General features: G+C 37.2%; 1 protein-coding gene across 4 annotated transcripts in view; it reads right to left on the bottom strand.

Annotated features, from left to right (window-relative positions):
* ARHGAP28 (Rho GTPase activating protein 28) overlaps positions 1 to 16,765 on the bottom strand; it is a 73,616-nt gene that overhangs the window by 4,923 nt on the left and 51,928 nt on the right. For all 4 annotated transcript variants that reach the window (XM_015855287.2, XM_015855288.2, XM_015855290.2 and 1 more), the window contains exons 6-14: positions 13,459 to 13,624; positions 13,250 to 13,341; positions 11,914 to 11,991; positions 8,335 to 8,497; positions 6,611 to 6,693; positions 5,431 to 5,628; positions 4,513 to 4,656; positions 1,872 to 2,026; positions 1,174 to 1,238 (exon numbers count right to left, since the gene is read on the bottom strand). In XM_015855287.2, coding sequence (XP_015710773.1) covers positions 1,174 to 1,238; positions 1,872 to 2,026; positions 4,513 to 4,656; positions 5,431 to 5,628; positions 6,611 to 6,693; positions 8,335 to 8,497; positions 11,914 to 11,991; positions 13,250 to 13,341; positions 13,459 to 13,624 — 1,144 coding nt within the window. The remainder of the gene's footprint in view (positions 1 to 1,173; positions 1,239 to 1,871; positions 2,027 to 4,512; positions 4,657 to 5,430; positions 5,629 to 6,610; positions 6,694 to 8,334; positions 8,498 to 11,913; positions 11,992 to 13,249; positions 13,342 to 13,458; positions 13,625 to 16,765) is intronic.

The following is a 16,765-nucleotide window of genomic DNA, read 5'->3' on the forward strand; positions in this document are numbered from 1 at the left end:
GTGTACCGCATCCAGTTCTGGGCTCTTCAGTTCAAGAAAGACAAGGCAGCTTCCAGAAAGAGTCTAGCAGAAGGCCACAGGGATGATTTAGGGTGCTGAATCATCTCCTGAGAAAAGACAGAGACAACTGGGACTGTTCTGCCTGGAAAAGAGTAAGCTGAGGGGGGATCTTATCAATGCTTATAAATACCTAAAGGGAGTTCAGTGGATGGGGCCAGGTTCTTTTCTGTGATGGTAAGTGACAGACAAAGGGAAATGGGCACAAAATGGAACACAAGAAGTTCCATTTAAAAATAACGTAAGGAAAAAACTTAGTTACTGTGAGGTTGACAGAGCAGGGGAACAACTGCCCAGAGCAGTTGGGCTTTCCAGGGAAGTATTCAAGATCTGTCTGGACATATTCATGTGTAACCTGCTGCAGGGAACTGCAGGGGGTTGGCTGAGTGATTTCCAGAAGTCCCTTCCAACCACTACAATTCATTGGTTCTGTGATTCTGGGAAGAACTGAGGTTCATTAACAGCTGATTAAAGACTGAGAAAAATCCAGAAATTAAGTATGAAAAGAGAAAGGGGAGGCTCAGGACTGTTCATTATAAAATTAACTCTTTTTTTCACCTTTAGGCCAGCAACTCATGTGGCAAGTCACTGCTGTTATTACAGAAATGTCACCGCATGCAATACATCAGAAGAAAAAGTCACTGCTGCAAGGAATTTACAACATATAATACAGTACATGTATGAATGCAAATATATTAGATCCATATAGGCAGAGGTTGAATTTTCAATTCTATGTTTTTATCGACAAGAAGTTAACACTTAAATGCAATGAGGGAAAAAAAAAAAAAAAAGACTAGTGAGAAGTAAAATGTATTTGTAAGAAGCAGAACAAGGAGCTCTTAACCATGGAAAATGCTCAGCTGTGAGTGTGAAAGAGGTAAATAAAAGGTCAGATGAGTTTAGCAGGGCTGCAGCAGCCACCAGAGGTCCTGCTGGGATCTTGCCACCGGGTCACTCCATTCTGTGGGGTGCCCCTCCAGCCAGCAGGCATCATTACATCAATTTTAAGAGACTTTGGATCAGTGTTCCTGCAGATAGGCAGTAGAGAGAACCAGCAGTGTGAAAGTAACACAGATCTGGGGTGTTCAGAGTCAAATTTTTAAATAAGAGACCTACCTATATTTCCTCCAACTTCATGTAAACTTTGGATCTGGCTTCTCACATTCTGTGACAATCCACGGCTAGGAAAGAAAAGAAGGTTTAGTGTATTTTTTTGTGTTATAGCTGCTATCTATCAATTGCCATCTGTATTAAGCAGTAATTTATGTTTTTCCCCTCTTCTGATGAACTTATCAAAAGCAAGGACTTAAACCAAACAGAGCAGAATATATCTGCTGTAGAGCTATTTTACCATGCAGAGTTAACTAAGCTTTCTATTACACTACTTATTGTTTATTTACAGAACAGAATTAACGTGATAACATCAAAAGACTCTGCAAGAAAGACTTTCCAATGCAATCTGCCACTTCCCATAGCAGTTAATGATTATTACTGTACAGAAAAAAAGTCATGAATGTTTTATAGGAAGATGAGACAACTTTGTATTCTTTATGTGGTACACCCAGAAAATGTATGTTTCTGGTAGTGGCATAACAGAGGGCAGGCTGAATCTGCGTGGGAACCAATTATTAAGTAGAGTATAAAGAAGAAAATCAATGGTTAAAATTTCTTTGACTGACGTAACCATAAATTAGCAATTTTGGATTGTAAAGAGAATTCTTGTAACACAACGAATCTCTGAAAAGAGGACAATCTATTCATTAATGGTTCTGGCATTATTACTCAGGAAAAACAAAATGTTCTGTTTTACCCACCTGTTTTCACAGTGGAATCGAGCCAGGATGTCTTTGGCTTTTGTTTGGCTGTTGAGTTGAATTGCCATAGAGACTTTTGAATGAAGCGGTGCATAAACTCTTATCACCCCCTCGGGTATGTCAGACTGCAGGTATGGGGGAAAAGTGACAGCTCCCTAAAGTCAACATTCAATAGAGTAAGTCTGAGGCATGTATTATTGTAACTCCATTCAGAAGTAGTTCTGCAACTCTTTAGATACTCTTTGCAAAAATCACTAGTAGAGGATTCACTCAATTATTAAAAAGATACATTTACAAACATACAATTGTACATTTATAGGTACAGTATATTAAAATAAAACGCAAAGACAAATGAGTTGGCAAGCATCACTTAATCTCATTAATTTTAGTTATTTGAAATAGAACTTTAAGTCATTACCTGAGATTTTTTGAAGTCATTCTGTTAACACTGACAGTGGGCTAACAGCTTAATTAAAAATACATAAAAATGTATTTAGGAATACCTGTTCTTCCATTTAAAGAAGGAATTCTCTTAGGCATGAAAAAAAACCCAGTTGTTTCCATATTCTAGAACTTCAGCTAGATCAAAGTTTATGCACAGTAAAATACTGAAGTAGCATATGGTTTCTGTTAATTTGCAATTTTACCTTGTGTAGGGTTCAAACAATCATCTATGGAGTTTATACACTCTTCTGTGATTAATGGCAGATAAATCAATTAGCAAGGTTTGCATTCCAGTCCTAATCCAGTTAATACCGAGCTGAGCAGAGCACAATAGTCTCTACAGTGCCTGTAATTTAGGACATCTGAGACCCAGGGTTTGTGTTAAGTGCTCTCAAAATTCAACTCAGTTGTGCAAATAGTGTTTGCCTCCAATTTACCTTTCATAATTCAGCTACCTGACATGGTTAGTTTCCTTTTTATTAGATGCAAAGTCAATTACAGTGATCAATGGACTTATGTTTCTGGAAGTTCAGGGCTGCAGTAATGGATGCTCTTTAGAAGCTCTCATTGTTCTTGCTCCATACTGAGGATGGTTTTTGACACAGAACAGCCTATACCAATATTTTAAACAAATACCTACATCTGCAGCTGTATCATAAATGTATTTCCTTTCCACAACACATTTCAGTCAGTGCTGGCAAACAAGCTCTTCAAAAAGTTGATTTAGCATGGATTCACCATTCATAGCATATCCTTTAACATTCTATTTTACCCAGACATTTTCTTCTGCAGTTTATCTTTTGACTGTGTTAGGTTTCTTCTCTATTTCTTGTAATTTTTTAACGTCACTACTTCCTACTCTGTTTTTTCTTCTTTTTCTTCCACCCTATTCTTCAATACCTATTGGCACCTCTACAAGTTCCTTGATTATTCTTCTAATTCACCAACTTCCATTCTTTCAAACGACCATGAAAAGACATAAAGGTTATCTATGTGTACAAGTTGTTGCATTGCCTGATTTGTACATTACACCTAACCTGTATGTTCATTTTAGGTCCTGTCATCAAATTAAACTCCATATGCAGTCAACAGAAAAAACTGGTGGCTTTAAGACCTCCAGAAGACTTTTTTATCAGACTTTTCTAAGCCTGAGCCTGATTTAGAGCTCTGAAAATCCTCTACTGTGTCCCCCTCTCACCTCTGACTGAGGTGAGAACCAACAAAGACCTGAGGCCAACTACTTTGTCAGATGCTTAAAATTTAGACACAGTTTTGTCCCTCTGTTAGACAAACTATTCTCTTTCTACTTAGGAAGTTAGTGCAGAACTGTAAAACCAAAACTTGCAAGGAGAAATTTATTGAGTGTCCTGAACTCGGGCATGGGTAAGTGTATCTACTCCTAATATAGACCATCCTTCTACAGATCCATGTACTTGTAGAATACCTGCAGATTACTGCCATAAATGACAGTCCATGTACCTTCTTACGAAACTGGTATAAAACCATCATGTATGTATAACTGTTCATAGTTTGGGCTCCTATAAATCCTTCTGCCTGCATCACTTTCTCTGTCAGTCCCCGGTGCTTTATCTTATAAAAATATTAGACTAGGAAGCATGTCTTTCAAAACAGCTCCCAAATAAGCTTATTTTCTATGGTAAAATACACAAGCTGCTGTCTGTCTGGAGAGTTAAGGAACTTCCTGTTATGAAGATTTATATTAAACCCACACTGTTCTAACATTCACTCACACTGCTTTTCTCTACTAAAATGTATTTGATTTAAGTACAGTTTATCTACATCAACCATAATTACTTGAGACCAAGTTCCTTGCTGTATGAGGGACTGTATAAGCAAATCACATTGACAGTCACTGCTGTGAGGAAAAGAGCCTATATGGTAAGTGAGATGCAATAAACAAACTTAGGTCAGCCACTTAAAAAGGGTTAGAGGATAGCTTCTATGGCAGACTGAGCAGAGTTAAGGAAGAAAGCAGAATAAAGGTCTGGCATTGGTCTAACTAATTGTCTTGAGGGCACTTTGTAGAACAGAAATAAAATTTGAGGAAATTCTTGAAGAAATAGCTTTATATACTTCTACATGAATTTTCTCCCTATTTCCCAAATGCTTTTACGAGACAAGAGAGGAAGAACATTGATTAAGGCTGCCACTTAAAGATGTTATACTTTTATCACACCTCTGGTCTTTCAGGTCTTTCTCTCTCCATGGTCTTTCTCCTTAGAAGTTTTCTCACTCCTTTGTCAAACATCAGCTGCCTCTTGCTGTTGTTTATTGCTGCCTCATTCATTTTCCTCACCTGGGAAATCAGGAAGGATGGAACCTAAAGGGAGATAACCAAAGCTGAGAATAGGCAGTAGATTTTTTCCCCCTCCTAAAACTGGTGTTTGGTTTTTATAAGGTTACCAATCTGAATGCATCAGAAACTTTGCTACCAGAAAAATACATAGGATTAACAGCTCTCCCTAACAATCTACCCTTAGTGAAACTAGTTATCTTTCATATCATATCAGTTTTTAGCAATATTCGCCATCGGAGGAATTTTATTAATTGGCTGTTTTTGTAATGCCCAAAGATTCTGGAACGCGGAAAAGATTTGATTGAGTAAATATCATGCCAACTTACTTTCAAAAGTCAGCAAGTAGCATGTACTTTTGGCCCACAACACTGTGGACTAGACTTTTAGAGGTCTTTTTAGTCTCATTATTTTCAAGTTTCACCTGGGCATCTAGAAGAGATCTTACTCCTATACATTTTCCTATAGAATAATAGAATTGCTCAGGTTAGAAAAGACCTTAAAGGGCATCAGTTCCAACTGTATATACATATATTTATAAATATAAACATTTATGTAGGATAAATACCTCTAGAGGTTGATTTATGATAAAAAGCATATCTTAGGCAAGGTAAATCTTCCAGAGGCATCTGCCACTTTATTTCATTTCAAGCATATCAAACTTAAGCTAATTTCTAGAGAACAACTAAATTTCTTCTAGGAAGGCCAGTTCACTCTGATTTCTACAAATCTACATGTGTAGCAAAATCCTTTGCCATGCTGGAGCCATAAAGAGGGAACCAGCATTACAGTATTACTTACTGTCCACAGGATATCCTGGTACCGAATTAAAAGCCGTACAATGTGTGCAGTGGTGGCAGCTGCTTGCATTTCTTGTTGGTTTGCACGTTTCCCTTTGTAGATGAAGAGGTTTGGTGCAACAATCATAGAAACATTCCACAAATTCATTTTATTTTTCCCTTCATTAGCAACCACCTTCTTCAGGAACTGGAGGAAGGCCTGGAAAAAAGACAGATATTACGCTCAGCCTCACAAAGTATTTTACCTAACTGCAGTACGTTCAAACACACAACAAATGGGGCTAGAAAGCTGCCATGCTTGCACTTGGAGGTGAAATTGAGGAGGTTCTGCATTATAATTTGAATATGCATTAATTACTATTGACAGAGAAGGTGCCTAGTTTCATAAAGCTATATCCAAACTGGCCAATGAGAGATCATGTGGAACTGGGGACCTCCAGAGTCTTGATGAACAGAACACCCAAAAGAATATCTGTGGTTTCCAGGCAACTAATTCACCCAGATTTTCTTTAAGTGGAAACAAGTCCAAAGACCTAGCCAGCATCTCTTCGGGTCAGGACATAGTTCCAAGTAGATCTGGGAGCAACAAAGAACCCAAACTGCTTGTAGCCTCTGTAATTGGAAGTGAGAGGGGTAAATACACGTGGGTACTGTGAAACAAAACAGCTGAGGCTGAGTCCCTGACATCCATGCTGTAGATACACATTTTCTGGGGATGTTTTACTTTGGACTAACTCCTCCAGTCTAGTTCAGTGGACTGGAAGTCTTTCAGTCCTTGGGGTGCCCTATATGAATTCTTGGGGAGTGGGGGGGAGGGGGCAACTTCTCATTTCAGCCCAGAGGATTTCAGTTATACAGTAACCTCAGAAACTGAAATTCATCCTAACTATCCAAGTACCACCTCTTTAGAAAGGCTTCAGAATAAATGGTATCTGGGAGCTGAAGCAAGGAATTGGATACTTTCAGTAACTGTTTCCAATTACTTGAAAAGGAAAAGTCAGCCAAGGAATAGGAACAGCTCTTCAAGGAAATTATAAGAAACACAGATGAGAGCTTTCACAGCTTTCACAGAGCAGTATCTGAACACTGACTGTTTCAGTTTTGGGGGGGCAGGAAAAGCATCTCTCATTTAAAAGAGATAAACAGCACAGATGGCAGGTGATAGCAAACAACAGACTCACCTTAGCTGTGTCTCTGTTGGCTTCAGGCAGCAGCATGATCAACAGATGCAAAGCTTGAAGCTGTAACTTGATCTTGGGGATTTCTAATAAATTAATTATTAATGAATAGTTAATATTTTTGGAATCTCAATTACAATCAGTTTCTTCTGAAAACCCAGTTGACCAGAAGCTCTAGAAACACAGTGGCCATTGGCCAGCTCAGACTGGCATGTTAAGCTACTAATTAGAATTAATTTCTTTCTTGTAAGGTGGAATGATACAAAGAGGATAACAGATATTCAAAAGATTATTTGTAATGAAAAACGCACTGATATGGCCACCTTCAGTGGGAAATGCTGAGGCAGCCTCCATCAAGGAGCAATCTCAAAGAGAAGCTGCCTTAGTGGTGGTCAGACCTTAAATGAGGTCTAGAGGAGGCGGAGTCAAGCTCCACCCCTTCCGGGAGCACAGCTAAATTACTCTCACCTGTGCTCCTACAGCTGACCTGACTCTTGCCTCAGCTGATTAATCAGAGGTTCAGGCTGTGATTACCAATCTCCCATACACTTTCTAAAATGTAAAATCAGCATGCTGAGCATTTTTTTCTCATCATTATCTTGGATCTTTGACACAGAGAGGGAGACAAAGACTATACAAAACTCTTTCTTTATTTTAAATAAACAATAGCCAATACTTTTCAGTGCTAGCCAGTTTCTCTCCTAGTCATAATATGATGTACATGGATGAAGCTCTTCCCCTCTTTCAAATGGAGATGGATATTTATTTTCAGAAATTTTCATACTTAAGTGAATGCTTGTTACAAAATACTATCATATTTTCAACAGTTGGTATATATTTATTCAGTGCAGTGGTCACTAGAGCTGAAGTGGAGAGGGAGGAAAGGATGCATGCTAAATCTATCCTTCACTTCCACTCTAGGTGGATGAGTGAGGCTGTGGGAAAAATAGAGGTATTGTTCATCTTGCCAGAGGGAATATAGTAACTATTTTGTTCAGATACCTCCTGTTTAGTCTTCTCCACATTAGAAAATGCTCTTCACTGCATGCAATCTGGGACTCATAAGAAGCCTACTCAGGTATGTGGAGGTTGCAGCAAGGGATTGCCACCTTCCTGTGGTGTTTAAAACGGTCTCATTGGAGACAAAGAAAATATGGCTGCAATTTTATATAAAAGTTCAGAATTTTCTATATTAATTTGCCTAATAAATTCACTATCCTGATCGATTGTCTCACTCTGTCCTTCCTCAAGTGAATTTACAAATAGTGAGTAGGTACTGCAAGGTTCTACTGCATTCTTCCTGGAAGAGAAATGAACAAAATGTACTGCAAATATCACAGGGTGTATTTTCAGAGTGTGTATGCTGAAAACAAAATGAGGTTGCCTGAGGCCATCTGTGATCACACTCATCTTGTACGAATATTCTGACCTCAGCATAAACTTCAAGAAAAGTAAAACAGAGCTAATAGTATACTAAACAAAGGGAAGTGACTTGATCTTACCTTGCAAAAAATTTCATTTGTGAAATCTGTATTTTGTGTCAATTAGATTGCATGTAAAAGACATTGCTCAATCATTGTTTGCTCACAGGTTTCAAATCTCACGTTAAAGAGCTGTGTCACTCACACAGTACTATAGGTATCAATATAGTAATATCTGCTAAATATGCAGATATCTTTTTGTCTTTAAAAAGGAAACCTTGCACGAGCTCCTTTTCGTTTACCTACTTTCCACTAAGGTGATGAAAGCAGGCAGATATTCCACTGTGAATAGTGGACTTGGGAGTTCTCTTATAAACATTTTAAGTAGTCCCGCGGCATCATTGTTTCGTACTTGATCCCAGTCAAATGTATCTTCATAAAATTTTGCCTCAAGTTCTTGATGGAGATTCTGAAAGAAAAAATGAACATCTGACTTTCAGATATTGCTTCTGGCTTGGTACTTTGATATCACTTAAGAAATCCTTCTACAAACCACAGACATATTTACACCACAGTTGAATTAAAATAGCTCTAAACCAGCTGTGATCCAGGGACAGCCATGTGGAGTTCAGAGATGGTTAACAAGCGAGACTCCTGGGAATACTTTGAAATGCAGGTTAAATTTGGTTTGCCATAGCTGAATTTCCACCAGTAACACATTTGAAAAGCTTTAAAGCAAGACAACTTTGTGCACTGTTCAGTAGGATTTTTAGCACATTATTTCTTTTTGTTTAAAGTACTCCTCCAGAGGTTTTGACTTTCTTTAAATCACAAAGGATTGGCATGTTTGTCTTCAAAACCAGTAAAAGTGCAAGACAACCTGTTGGCATTTCAGCCAAGGGGCTTTGAGTGAATATTCAGGTCTTCTTGTCTTCAGAAGGATGCCTTGTCTTAGGATAGCCACAACTAAATTAGATCACTCTGTAGTGATCTCATTACTTTCAGAAAGCCTACACTTGATGTATGCCAAACAATAACAAGACAGGTAAAACTGATTGTATTATTTTGGGTGCCCAGTTACTCCTGTTGACCATTTTGCTCTATAACAAAGCTCTGGAAAGTAACAAACTGATGTTTCACCTGTGTATGAGCAGGAAATAAATATTTGATAAGGTTCCTAGAATAAGCAGAATTTGGCTTTAGATACAGATCACTGCTTGGAAAATGAAAGCTCCATAAAAAATTGCTGGCTAACTAAGACTGAAGTATTTTTTTCTAATATAAAGCTATCCATGAATAATACAGCTTTCATAATTATTACTTGCCAAAAACTTACTTCCTTACCCATAGGAAGTCTGTGAATGTTTCATTGTGAGACTATTTTTGACAAATGTATCTATGGCTGATATTCAGGTTTCAGGTCATGTTTTTGTCAAATGTACATTAGCACAATGCATAAATAAATAAATAAATAAATAAATAGAAGTAATCCAATTGGACAGAAAAGCTTTGAAAAATGAATTCTGTTTACCATGCCTCACATGAATGGAAGGAAATTACATATCAAATATGGTTACACATAATGAAGTGAAATGGCTGGCAGAAATGGAAATATAGGGTCATTCAGGATTTGGTATATAATGTTACAATCTCATTTTTACTAGCACATTTTACAGGTTACAATCTAAGCTATCATCTCAGCTTCCTCTATTCATACCCTTTGCACATAATCTACACAAACACATGAATTAAGTTTTCTTTTGGTAACTGACTGGGAAATGTGGAATAGAATTCCTCACCTCAACAAAATCACAAGAGAAAAGAAGAACTACTCAACACTCTTACTGCTGAGAGAGGTATAAGTTAAAAGCAAGATTTCTGAAACACAAACATATATGTGTACATATATATCTACACAGGTACTTATATACAGATATCTTTATACACACATATATCTAAGTGCTTTTAAATGCTTTTTGGCCACTTTTTTACTGTGGCTGATTTAACGGGAGGTTACTGTTCACTGGAGCTTTCATTACAAATTAGATTAGAGACAAAGGAAAAGTTGTATTTATTTCTTTTATCCTTTGTTCTATATAAGAGTAACATTAAATCACTTCCATATGCCTTCTCTTTTTCAAAACAAGTCTGAAATAAAATTGGAATGCCCTCAAATCCTAATGTCATAATAACACATGAAAACTTTGAAGAATGAAATCTGGATCAGCTTTGAAAAAAAATTTCTTTTGCTGGTTGAGTTCCTGGACAGACTTAAATGAAGACAAAATTCAAATAATTTAAAATCTTTAGGTGGATACTCAATACCAGATAGCTATAGATAAATTCATATCTCAGAGAGTCTCCTTGTGTAAAGGCAGTGAATAAGGAGTGAACAAGACAAAAAATGTACACAAAAAAGAAGGTCATTAATTAGGTAGGGCAGAGCTCTGTTGTGCAATCTCCCCAAAGATGTCAGAGAAATTTAAGATTGTGTGAAATAATACCTTAAGAATTTTTGCGAAGAAATGAGGAAGCCAAAAAGTACAGGCCAAGTTAGGAACTCTTCTTTTATAAATCCAGTGTCAAAGGGAGTTAGGACGCTGCTGCCAATCTTTGGTGCTTTTCACAAGCTGCTTCTTCTTGATGACCTCTAGCCCATCAATGTTTAGTAATCTCTAAACCTATTAATTCTGTTTTTACTACTATTTTGAGATTTTGAGCTTCCCTGCTATGTTCAGAAAGCAAGACTAGTTACCTTGAAGATGAGAATAGGAAGTTATTACTATAAACTGCTAGAATCAGATTTTTAAAAAAGCAATAACTTAGAATTATATAATAGAATCATAGAATGGCCTGGGTTGAAAAGGACCACAATTATCATCCAGCTTTAACCCCTCCACCATGTGCAGGGTCACCAGCCACCAGACCAGGCTGCCCAGAGCCACATCCAGCCTGGCTTTGAATGCCTCCAGGGATGGGGCATCCACAGCCTCCCTGAGTAACCTGTTCCAGTGCATCATCACCCTCTGTGCGAGAAACTTCCTCCTAATATCTAACCTAAACCTCCCCTGTCTCAGTTTAAGACCATTCCCCCTTGTCCTATCACTATCCACCCTCAAAAACATGTAAGAAAACACCATCAAGCCAAAGAAATATAAAATAATGGAAAAAAGGTAGACACTACTAAAGCCAGAGAAAGAAAAACAACTTTCCTAATTTAATTTCCCAACTTTCCCCTGGCACAGTCTTCCAGCTCCTAGCATTTAGTTAGTCAAGAGAAACATTTCCAAGTGTTACTGTACTGCAATTGCAGAGCCAAGGTTATTGGGCACCAGATAGCCTGTGTTCACGGCCTGCAAATAGCCTGCGAAAATACAGCATTCTAGGCTGCCAAACAGTGATCACAGGCTAAATTTCTCTCACATGGAAGATTAAATTTTAAGATCATAGAAGACAAATGAGAAATAAAATGGCACAAAAAAAAAAAAGTAAAAAAATAAAAAAAAAAAGTTGAAAGTGACATAGAATAAGATCTTTATCTTAAGTTAGCTCAGTTGGCAACCTTGTGTTTCTGAAATAAATTATGAAGGAGATAAGATCGCAGCAATTTTGGATGACAGAGATAAACTGAAAAGATCACTCAGTGTTCAGCTCAATTCAGAGTCAAGACTGTGCTTTATATAGAACATTACCAAAGGCAAAGCAATACAACACATGCTCTTTGATTTATTGGTTCCCAGGAACCAATTTAACCTTTCACTGATAGAACTGGAAATGTTGATCTACACACACCACTATTTTTGTGCAGTGTGCATTTGTGTGTGCTGTGTTATTTGACATTGAAGCTGTGGTCCATGAGACAGGAAACTGGCACAGACATCTTACCTTAACCCTGGAGGCAGAACCAGGCACTCGAAGAATTCCTTCAGTTTCTAAACCAGTTTCCTCAAGCTTGAGCAGCAACTGAAAAAGAGGCAAACCCCAGGATGTATTTAAATCAGATGTTTTTAAATGCCATTAACTATTTTTAATATATCTACTTGAAACAAGCCAGAAAAAAAAAAAAAACCAAAAAACTAACACAAAACCATTCCAATATAATCTGCTAATGAAAACAAGCTTAGGTAAATAAACCTTCATAATTCAGAGTCTGTATTCCTGATTCTGAAATCTGATGTATAGAGAGTACAGAAAACTGATAACACAATAGGAGCCTCTGTCCTTGATATGACATTTGACACTGCTATAGAACAAGTAACGTAAAAATGTATATATTCTTTAATTAATACATTCATATGCTATGTATTAGGTTACACTGGGTAAAACTCAGTGGTGTCTTGAGGAAAACTTAACCTCACAGAAACGCTTATATTTCTCCCTGAGAAGCACAATGAAATGGATTATAGATAACATGTTTCTGTAACCTAAGAACTCAGATTAGAAAATGATCACGGGATATTTTTCTTTTGAAATTTCTGTGAATATAGAAATATGCTTTGCACTCTAACTTGTTATTAAAAAATAATGTTTTGATTGAACAAGAATTGGAATTAACAACAACCAAAATAATGTATTAGCACTTATTCAAATAGCTCTGGGTTTTCAGTACCAGCTGTAGTTTCTATCCTTGAATTTCCAATAGTAACTTGACGGAGGAGCCAAGCATTGCAAAGTTATGTAAATATTCAGGTTCTGTCAGTCTTTCCCCTGACACTATAGTCATCCATAGAGTTTCAAGTCCTTGTTATTGCATGTGCACTTGTGTCTGTCTATACATCTCCAAGACATCTGCTGGATGTCACTGCTCTGTCAAAAGACCCATATAAGTGACATTGCCTGAAAGGAGAAGATACCACATCCACATCCAATCCAGAAATAATAGCTAATAACATCTTCGTCTTAAATTCACATGAAATTAAAACTCTTCAGAGAACTCATTTCTGCTGCTTCTGCACACACACACAATTTTGTATGCCTGTTTCATTTAATGAGAAAAAGTAAGCCTGACATTACTTTCAAGTTTTCCTGTATGGCACCATATAATTACAGAAATGGAAAGAGGTTCCTACTATAGATAAAACACAAAAGAAGCAGAAATCTACAGAAAACACCCTGAAAATTGGAAAGCTTGAATCTTTTCTTATCTGATCTGTGTTCTGGGTGCCAATGTGAATGACGGAAATGCCAATCTTAGTGACTGAGCAAACTATATTATACTCACTTTTTGGAAAATGAGAGGAACTTTTATTCCAGGAACCTTCTTTTGATCATTCTCCAGAAGCACTGTGAGGGGGACTCCAAAAAGACCATTTTCTTAAAAATATAAAAAACAACAGATATGAAAGTGAGAAAATACAGCCTGACATGTGTCTTCTTATCAATGCTGAGCAGTACCCAGGTGACCACCATGCAAATGCCATGGTACAGTACCTCGTCTCCGCACTCTCTCTGCACGGTTCCTCTTCAGCTCCACACCCAGAGCATCGTAGAAGGCTGTTAGCTCAATCAGGGAGAGGTAGCGGATCTTTTTCATGTCTTCAGGAGAGAGATCTCCAACCTCAGTCAATCCAAATCGGCTTTTCCGGACAATGAATTTCTACAGTAGAGATAAACTGCATTGTAATTTGCACTAGAATGATGTGCCGTTTTTTGTTTTGAAAGAGATGCCCATATTTGAGAAGAAGTCAGTTAACACCAAAGAACTGAACTGCAACCACATATTTTAGCCTGGTAGGTTGAAATAGCTTGCCTCCATCTGAATCAACCTTCTTGCTTATCATGTTCCCTTGTAGTTCAGCTGGTGTCAATGGGGCAGGAGCCTTAACTTCAGTGCCCAGCCTGCATTCCAGTCTAGAAGAATGAACTATGTGCTAACTAAACTTCTGTCCCGTTTCAGCAGAATATAACATTGTTTTGCTTCCTCCTCTCCCACACTGCCTTAGAATGCTGCTGAGAGGGCTGACACATTTCATCATGGATATGGTTGTATATCCATTGGTGATGGGGATGGATGAATACATTTATGCTCTGCATGTTTCTATTAATTTATGAGTTATTTAAAGGGGAGATCAGACTGAAGATCTGAAGAAAAACCCAGAAGTAAAACAACTTAGTTCTCATGCCAGTGTGACTCTGGTAGCTTTTAGTACTCAAAAAATTGTTTTGGCAGAGAAATAGGATTCCCAGCAGCTAAGAAATAATTTATTTGAATAGGCCTAAGCTAAATGATACTTAGTAATACTGGGATATGTGAAGATGTCTACATATTTTAGAAAACGCATTGTCATGAATCAGAGCCAGAAGCATTGCATCATGCCATAAGCACTTGTGGAAATGTCAGAAAGAAAAAACATTCATCAGTCTTTTACTTGATTGCTAGAAATAGTAACAAAATACAATATAAAGCATGCATTACAAAGCATTGTAGATCTTTGGTATTGTATGTTTTTTTTATTATTAATTTTATTATAATTTTTTTTTTAACTTGTAATTTAAACAAGAAATTATTAGTCAGAAGTAGAAATAAATAGCATTACAATCATCTCCTTCCTTCAGGGGACTGAGTAGAAATCCAACTTTTAAGAGGGTTTTGATCCTGGAGATTTCATTCCAGTCCCCTCATTTTTAAACAAATTTGGACTTAATGTGTCTTTGGATGAAACTAATGAAACATATTTAGAAAAAGGCATGAAAATAAATCAAAAGTAAGACAAGACAACCAAAGGACATATAGATCACATAGATTTAGTCTTCCTAAAATGCATTGCACATGGCTTTTCAACTAGGAGGGAAAGAATGGAGGGGATGGAATAATGTATTTGCAGGATTTCTGAGGCATTTTAGGTCAGAATACTCTCTCCCGAGGATGCAGTAATTCCACTGTTAATTTTAAGCTGAGACTTAACAGTGCAACAAAAATTATGTGGAAGATGTAGAAGCTTAAGTATTTCTACTCCTTTTTAGCTCCATTGATGCAAAGCATTGCAAACCAGTTAAAGAATAAGAAATCATCTTAGGGAAAAGAAATTACACAGTATGCACGTTTTCCAAGGGGAAGGAAAGTAAAACATAGAGAATAACAAAGTGTTTGCAAATATGCCTGTTAAGAGAAAAACACAAACACCACAACCAAATACAAAAGGGAGCTGCAATAACTCTTCATATTGGTTTGTTGACTTCTAGGGTCATAATGATGCATTGTAGTACAGATCAAAAGTTTCGGGCTCTGCCTCTTTGTTTTGTCATCTGTCATATTTTTTCAGTGATATTTCTTAATGATGTTGGAGTAATGCTATGCAGGATAGAAAATTACAGTAGAAAATTAAATAACTACCATTTTGACTAAGGATCATGTCTGAAATGTTTTGACGTGTTGTCTCTGTGTGGAAATTATACGGTGTACTTAGATATGTATGAATTGCTTACTGAATATTTGTTCTATGATATCTTTGACTATGTCACATTAATTGTGGTTCTTTGTTCAGAAAAAAATATGTAACCCAATGCAAAAAATGATGCTGAGCTTGCTCTTTTGAAAGCTGCAGAGGACATGCTGATTTATGACATACAGTGAGCAAGAGGCAATTTTTTTGCAAAGATTTTACAGTCTGGGCAACTATGGGAAAAAGAAAAAAAAAAACAAAAACAACAAATACCATGAACCAAGAAAAATACCAACATCAACAGCTGTGATTACTGACTTCATTTAGAAAGTCTCTGTCTCTGATGAGCTGGCATATTTCTTCTGTACTCTTCCAAGTAATCAAAATGTCCTGCACACAGAATAGTCCACCTCAAGCATAATACTGGCCTTTTAAAACTTAGCAATGATGTATCCACAAGTCCAAAATATTCAATGCAACACCTTCTCTTGCCTGTTAGTCACCAGTTTCCCTGCTATGTCTACTAGAAAGTTAGTGTCAGAGTGGTTATAGAGAACAAACTGTGTGTGTGTGTGTGTGTGTGTGTGTTGTGAAGGTGGGAGTCCCATTTTTGCTATTACAAGGATCAAAGAATTTTTGGTTTGCGAAAATTATGATGAATGTAGAGATAACCTTATTCTCCACTGGATGGCAAATTATCTCCAACACAAGAAAAAGAGACACACTAAAGCAAATGGATTTCACACTAGTTGTAGCCTGTTTGGTTTTGTATCTCTATTTTCAACAGGGAAGTTTGCTCCTGCATTTCTGCTTCTTCCTTGCTGGTGCCTGAGATGGATACATTCTCAGAGAATTCGTAACCTGTTTGGATAGCAACAATTCAGAACTTCATGAAACCATGACATTCAGGAGATGTTTCCAAATAATCTACAGCTACTTCATACATTTCACCAAAAAGGTGGTATCTGGAGCGTGAAGTCTAATCTCTGGGAAGCTCTAAGGACAGATGGAAATAAGAAATTATCTATTGAATTCAAAGGATAACTCCAGAAAATTGCGTGTCTGCTTATGTATGTCTTGTTGGAAGACACAACATGATAAACTTCCCTTCATTTCATTCATGTGTTATCTCCTACGGTGTAATTACATTGAATACTGATAGGTGGCAATCAGTACTGCTGCAGGACTAAGCCTTGCTTTTCTCCCCTTCATCTGTGAAGCAATTTAAAATCCATGTGTCAATAAAAACAGATAATCTGTGTGGGAATACAATAGAAGAGCTGATCAGTAATGAAAATGATTGCTAGTATTAGTACCAGTAACTGCTCTTCATTTTTGATGTGCAGGAGATGCAT

This window comes from Coturnix japonica, chromosome 2, assembly GCF_001577835.2.
Source record: "Coturnix japonica isolate 7356 chromosome 2, Coturnix japonica 2.1, whole genome shotgun sequence".
NCBI lineage: Eukaryota > Metazoa > Chordata > Aves > Galliformes > Phasianidae > Coturnix > Coturnix japonica.